Source organism: Mercenaria mercenaria, chromosome 7, assembly GCF_021730395.1.
Source record: "Mercenaria mercenaria strain notata chromosome 7, MADL_Memer_1, whole genome shotgun sequence".
NCBI classification, from domain to species: domain Eukaryota; kingdom Metazoa; phylum Mollusca; class Bivalvia; order Venerida; family Veneridae; genus Mercenaria; species Mercenaria mercenaria.
In genome coordinates, this window is record NC_069367.1 from 14,366,259 (window position 1) to 14,373,804 (window position 7,546).

The 7,546-nt window shown below is 35.9% G+C and overlaps 1 protein-coding gene across 4 annotated transcripts in view; it reads left to right on the top strand.

The window, feature by feature from the left end:
• LOC123554870 (scavenger receptor cysteine-rich type 1 protein M160-like) overlaps positions 1 to 7,260 on the top strand; it is a 76,862-nt gene extending 69,602 nt beyond the window's left edge. For all 4 annotated transcript variants that reach the window (XM_053547624.1, XM_045345258.2, XM_053547623.1 and 1 more), the window contains 2 exons: positions 3,464 to 3,479; positions 6,060 to 7,260. In XM_053547624.1, coding sequence (XP_053403599.1) covers positions 3,464 to 3,479; positions 6,060 to 6,363 — 320 coding nt within the window. In that variant the 3' untranslated portion in view covers positions 6,364 to 7,260. The remainder of the gene's footprint in view (positions 1 to 3,463; positions 3,480 to 6,059) is intronic.
• Positions 7,261 to 7,546: the final 286 nt, after the last annotated feature.

Here is a 7,546-nt window from a genome sequence, read left to right on the forward strand (position 1 = left end):
AAAAACACAGGGCTTAGGGCTTTGCTATTTGGTATGGAGCATTATCTAGTGGTCAATATTGTTCAAATTATTTCCCTAGGGTCAAATATAGCCCCGCCCCGGGGGTCACATTGTTCATATAGACTTATATAAGGGAAAAACTTTGAAAATCTTCTTCTCTAAAACCACAAAGCCTAGGACCGTGATATTTGTAATGTATCATCATTTAATAGTCTTCTACCAAATTTGTCCAAATTATCCCCCTAGGATCAAATATTGCCCCGCCCTGGGGGTCACATGGTAAAATATAGACTAATATAGGGAAAAATTTTGAAAATCTTCTTGTCTTAAATCACAGGGCTTAGAGCTTTGATCTTTTGTATGTAGAATTATCTAGTAGTCGTCTACCAAGATTGTTCTTTTTTTCTAGGGTCAAATATGGCCCCGCCCCGGGGGTCACATTGTTTATATGGACTTATATAGGGAAAACTTTGAAAATCTTCCTTGTTCAAAACCACAGGGCCTAGGGTTTTGATATTTTATATGTAACATCATCTAGAAGTCCTCTACTTAGATTACTCAAAATATACCCCTAGGGTCAAATATGGCCCTTCCCTGGGGTCAAATGGTTTACATAGACCTATATATGGAAAAGCTTTGAAGACCTTCTTGTACAAAACCACAAAGCCTAGGGCTTTCATATTTGTGATGTAGCACCAGCTAGTGATTCTCTACTAAGTTTGTTCAAATTATCCCCTAGGGTCAAATATGGTCCCGCCCCGAGGGTCACATATTTTATGCTCACTTCTATAACGAAAATGTTTGAACATATTCTTGTCCAAATCCACAGGGCGTAGGGCTTCGATATTTGGTATGTAGCATCATTTAATAGTCTTCTACCAAGTTTGTTCAAATCATCTCCCTAGGGTCAAATATTGCCCTACCATGGGGGTCACATGATTAATATAGACTAATATAGCGAAAAATAAACTTAGTAGTCCTCTACTAATATTGTTCAAAACATCCCCTTAGGGTCAAATATAGCCCAACCCAGGCCCGGGTCACATGGTTTATATAGATTTGTATAGGAAAATCTCTAAAACTCTTCTTGTCTGAAACTGGAAGGCCCATGCTTTTGATATTTGGGATGTTGCATTGTCTAGTAGTCCTCTTCCAAGATTTTTGAAATTATGCTCCTGGGGTGAAGAGAGACCCTACCTAGGGGGCCCTAATTTACGCATAGTGTTATATAGAAAAACAAATTTGAAAATCTCCTTTTCTGAATGTTTAAGGTCTAAACCTTTGATATTTGGTATGTATCATTGCCTAGTTGATCTCTAACAAGATTGTTTGAATTATGCCACTAAGATAAAGTGTTGCCGCGCCCCGGGGGTCACTTGTTGTATGTATAAGTCATAAGTTATTTAGGAAAAAATACTTAAAATTATAAGATCATATTTCCTAGACTGTATAATTATAATTACGTGATGATCTAAAGTGATAAGGGGTCACTTGACCTTGACCTACTGACCTACTATCTTAATTTTAAGCTCACTTGAGCCAAAGGCTCAGGGTGAACTATCGTGACCGCTCAACGCCCGGCGTCCGTCCGTCCGGCGTCCGTCTACATTTTTCTCTAAACAACATCTCCTTGTAAACCACCAGGCCAATTTTTATGAAACTTTATAGAGATGTTTCTTGGATGGTATTCTTTGAATATTGTTAACAAATGGAATTCCGTACAGAACTCTGGTTACCACGGCAACCGAAAGGAAAAACTTCAAAAATCTTCTTGTCCAAAACCACAGGACCTAGGGCTTTGATATTTAGTATGTGGTCCTCTACTAAGTTTGTTCAAATTATTCCCTCGCCCACGGGGTCACATAGTTTATATAGACTTGTGCAGGAAATCTTCTTTTGAAACTATAAGACCTAGGCCTTTGATATTTGGTATGTAGCATTGCCGTATGGTCCTCTACCAAGATTGTTCAAATTATTACCCTGGGGCGAAAAGAGGCCCCATTCTGGGGGTCTCAAGTTTTAGATAGTCTTATATAGGAATTGTTTTTGAAAACCATCTTCTTGTCTGAAAGTTCAAGGCCAAGGTATGTAGCATTGCCTAGTGGTTTTCTAACAAGAATGTTCAAATTATGTCCCTGTGGTGAAAAGAGGCCATGCCCCAGGGTCACTTGTTATATGAGTTTGTAGGAAAAGTACTTTAAACATTTTCTGATCATATTTCCTAGACTGTTTTTTATAGTTACATGATGACCCCAAGTAACTAGGGGTCACTTGACTTTGACCTTGACCTACTGGCCTACTTTTTTGTTTTTAAAGATACAACCTTGAAATTTGGATGCCAAATAGAGTTTTGCATACCGATCTTAAAACTGACTTTCAGTGACCATGAATAAGACCTACTGACCTACTTTCTTAATAGTATCAGTCTGACATTTGAAACATGTAGCTCATACTACTCAGGTGAGCGATCCAGGGTCATTATGACCCTCTTGTAGTAATTTCTTGCCGTTTTCAACAGTAAAGTTCTGTGAGGTAGTAAGTTAGAGATTGATCTCAAAACAAGAAAGAGTTTATTTCAAATAACTGACATCTTTACATATCCGCATGCGTCAGGGACGAAAACATTTTGATATTTTCTGAATCATTTGATCTTTATAACAGTGTTTTATTCATTTGTACCTGATTGAATATCCTGTTTTTCATAGTGTTTCTCCGTAGTAAACTTTCTTTGATAAGAGTACCAGTTGCACTAATTAATGGGTACATTATTATAATGTCCCATATACCTCATTTGATGTTTATTCAAAGGAGTAGTTTCAACATTGATCTTTTTCATCCACAATTAAATGTTAAAAGATGCACAACTTGAGCTTACACGATATTGAACTCTATCCTTTTCCGTAAATTGAGTCAATCGTCGAAATTAAATCCTAACTAAGCAGTAAAATTCCCATCCATTTTATGTTTAGATGTTAAAATCTACGAATAGACCTCGAAATTTCGTGCCCACGAAATTAAATGATTTCATGGTATCAATATTTGTAAGACAACGACACATACAATGAATATATAAATGTCTGACATAGCCATTAATGTTTTTCTCTCTCATACCTAAATACAGATATAAATGAAAAGAAACAGATATTTGTAACACGGCCTGATTTGTTTTCCAAAAGAAACCAGCTGAAATCAGGCAAATGTTTAATAACTATAGTCAAGGACGTACATGATAATCGTTTCGTTGATAACGTGTTAGAATCGAAATGATTTATCTCAAACAGTGATTTACTCATGAATAAAATCATTGTCGTTTATATGCGTTTTATTATTTCACTCGGGCTGCACCGTCCTGATTAAATTCCTTCGCATCTAAATTTATTTAGTTACAAATCACTGTTTTGGATACATTATTTCTTAAATAGATATCGCATTCAATACTTCAATGTAACATTTTTGTTTTCAGAATCAAAAGGAGAGCCGTAAGTTAACACTAATTATACGATATATATCTCACATTCTGAAATCAGAAAGTCACCGTATGCAATTCTTGTTCGGTTATTAGTGTACACGCAGATATATTTGATACAATTCTGAGTATAGGTAATCCATTTTTTTTCTTCTCAGCTCTGTCTTGAAAATGGTTTTAGCGATATAATTTTCATGTGATATAACGACTATACACTGAAGAAAACTGAAAGCGCCTCATCTCTCTGTGGCATATATTTTATTCCTGCAACTGGTATATAAATATTTTAATATTAATTTATTTATGTTTTTTAATGTGACATATGTCCGCTGTGCACGTGGAGATTGCCCTGTATTTAATGTCATAAAAAGTTAGCAACATGAAATTCAAACATGTTGAAGCCTATACCATCTGAACATTCTCTTTAAAAAATCCTCGTGTTTTCTGGCATTAAGAATCTTTTTACTAAACGCGTTATATATTTAGTCTTGTTAAAGACAAATGAAACTAAATATCTTTAGTTGAGGCGCTTTATCACGACAGCATCAAGCAACCCTGAGAAATTTAGGTATTTTATAGAAAATATACCGGACAGACTGCAATCTAATGCAGATTTAGGCGTCAAAACCGCACAAACTAGTGTTATAACGTCACCATGGCTCCTGCAGAGGCGTTTATGAGGTGAAATTCTTAGTCATTTCTTTTATTCTTTATCGGCGGATATTCGATATTTTCATGATATCGACTACCGAATCTATGTAAATATAAATCAATTTAATATAAGACAATTAAAAGAATTAAAATCATGAAGACGATTCTTTGGAAGCCTAGAATGCAAGCAAGCAAACTAATAGCAGACTCGGCTTGATTGAGTCCGTTCATGAGCTGTAAATGAAATGTGTAAAGCCCTTCATGCTTCTAGAACCGGCATAAGCAGGACACTATTATATAGAAACATTGAAGTGACTCCATGGCCCCGAAGGACCAGAAAATATAGCAATACTCATAGTATTGGAGAGAAAACTTTTTATATCTGTCACGCAGTACTTAAATATTGTTGACGCTTTGAGCCATTTTATTATGACGTTCTGTTGCAACGATATAACGACAAACCTCATGGCATTCGCCGAACGTCGACGGACTGTACAGTCGCCCGCTAAACGTCGTTTGGCACCCAGCAAAAACGTCGTTATGGCGTTCTGTCTTCCGGGATGACATGCGTTTTATCATTTCAATGCCAGAAGGGGACATACGCCCTGTTCCTAAATCTGTCAGTCCGCCACTCTCACAATATCTTCATTCAAAAGTACAATACTTACTTTTTTATGAAACTTTGTAGTTCATAGAAAGAGTACAGTTTTAGAATACGCACGTCATATAATGTGTAGCCTGGTTGCGGAGAGATTGTGATAGTTCCCTTATTGGTTTTCGGTGTATGTACGTTAGAGCGAGCATGTGTGCATTCGTCCGATTTTGTTCGGCTTTAAACAGTGCATGCATTTTGCAGTTTAATTCATATCTTGCCGAAATCTTTGCTCATCTCAATCACATGTAATTAGGGAGTGGATGCTCAAGGGACATGCCAAATCTTGTCCGAGCAGTAGCTCTGACACGCATAAATTGTTTGCAATAATGAGACGGCTGGTGCTTTGCAAAGCTGATGTCCATATCTCATAAGTTAAAGACTTTATTCTGTAGCCTCTTTCCTACACTGTTGGGTTGATTGACAGTTTCGTCCGATAACATTTAAGGATTTATTTACAAATGACATATCGGAAGGCGAAATTACGACGCTCGGTTTGGCGTTTAGCGGAGCACCAAAACATTCGGGGATACGCCATAATGTTTGGAGGGGCGCCATAACGACGTTCGGCGGGCTTCCACAATTCATATGGCACTGAAGGACTGCTTTTTGAAGACATTTACATCTTAATGCCCGATCAATTATACGTGTTACTTGTATGATGAGTATAACCCATATGGAAAATATTCCAGGAACAGATTTATAAGGCGTTTTGATATTACCTTGTTGTAGCGGCTATAGCGAACTTAAAACAGTCATAAACACGTTTTTTATTTTGTCACTTGCAGTATTTTCGACCCGATATCAGGGTGCCGTATATCTTTTTTGATATACCGTCAGTTGGCACGTGACCAGTGATATACGGTCAGTTGATCATGTGACCTTATGATCGATATTGTTGTCATAAGAAATTTTGCATTGAAACCATCACCATTGTGTTGGAAATGTCCGAACTAAGAAAATGAGTGGTCAAATAATGAGCTTTTATTCAAAAACGAAGAAGTTATTGCGATTTTGTCGGTAATTACGTCATTATATAAGTGACGTCCTTACGAATATGACGTCTTTAAAACGGTTGTCGCACACTATTTTTTGTTAAATTAATTGCCAAATATCGGAAAATGAAGTAATGACAAGATAAATAGAATAATAGGTTAGTGCCTAAGATGGAGAAAGTTTATCTGCCTTCGGCTCACCCGATAACCTCCTCCACCTCGCCAGATAAACTTTCTCATCTACGGCACTAACTTATTATTCTCTATATAATTCTAATTTTGTTTTGTTTTACAGTAAACCAAAAACAGAGGAGGGAGCTTACCAAGAATCAAATACCACAGAACAAGAGGAGTACAAACATATTTACCATTCTGTGAAAGAGAATGCTTTCGGAACAGACCATGGCGAAGTATATGCTGAAATCAAAGAAGGGGATTTGGATGATTATATAACTCCAGCATCAGTTGTTGGACCAGCTAAGGATGCTGATGGCTATCTTACATTCGGAAATGATGAAAACAGAGGAGTATGGTATCATAACCAAAAGGACATAAAACCTGACGGCTATTCAATGCTGTACAGATCTCAAACTTCGTAATAGTAATCTGCTACACAGTTTGCTTCGACGCATTGAATGCAGTTGTGAACATAACGTGATATGTCCTTAAAAACAAGTCCATATTCAATTTGGTGTTTGTCGTGTTGACTTAACGAAGTGTATGTTATTTATTCCACGCATTAACTGTAATATTCTCTATTTCTGTTATTCTGTGTTTTACGATGACGTGAAATTATACGGTAAGGGATAATAATATGGCTGTCTTTGTGTTTAGAAAACACAAATACCGGAAAATGAACATAAAATATACTGAAGACAAGATTTTTTGGCAGATATCTTTTGGTCATAGTCATAGACATTAATATTCTTGACTTTACATGATATCGTTTATTACATAAATCATTACACCAGTCATGTAATTCTAATTTCAATAAGTGTATGAAAAGTTATGTTGTGCTTTTGAAATAGCATCAGTAACTTTATGCTTCTTAATTAAGAATAATATCTAACACATTTCTAAAAGGTCGCCAGCTCATTTTTGATAAATATAGCTTTTCACAGTTCTGTGTATTTTAAATTTTATGCATGCGATGGTTTTCACTTCATTTCCTAGTAATTTGATTTTTCGTCTGCTCGTTGTATGAACGATTAGACAGACGTATGATGTAGACAGAACTTGCAAAAAAAAGCTGTTTAACAAACATAATTACTTGATATTGTAAATTGAAGGTTGTTTGCTTGTGTAGAAAATCACTTTGTTACTAAACCGGAATTAAAACATGGAGTTAAAAGGAAAATTATTAAAATTTCTTATACACGTATAGTTTCTGTTACTATGAGTGATTGCAAAGACTGTTGCTATTTTGAACAGCATGATATATGATCTGTTAAATGTATTGAGCTGCGCAATTATAAAATAATGATGTTCGATTTTTACCGGTTTTATATTTATGATTACTCTGCGTATATCTGGTATCAAATAATATATTTATTTATACTGTATTATCTGAATTTGAGACGAGCAGGTTTGACGTTAAGCCCTCTAGAGCTTTCCTTTGTTGTTGTGTTTACTGTTGATAGAGCTATAAAAGCTTACTGACTGATTGCTATACATACAATGATATCGTTTCAAGTACTTTTGAATAAATGGAGATTTGGCAATAATATGGAAGGATGTGTAAGGGTAAGTAGCCGACCTCATTAGCTCAACTGATTTAAGCCA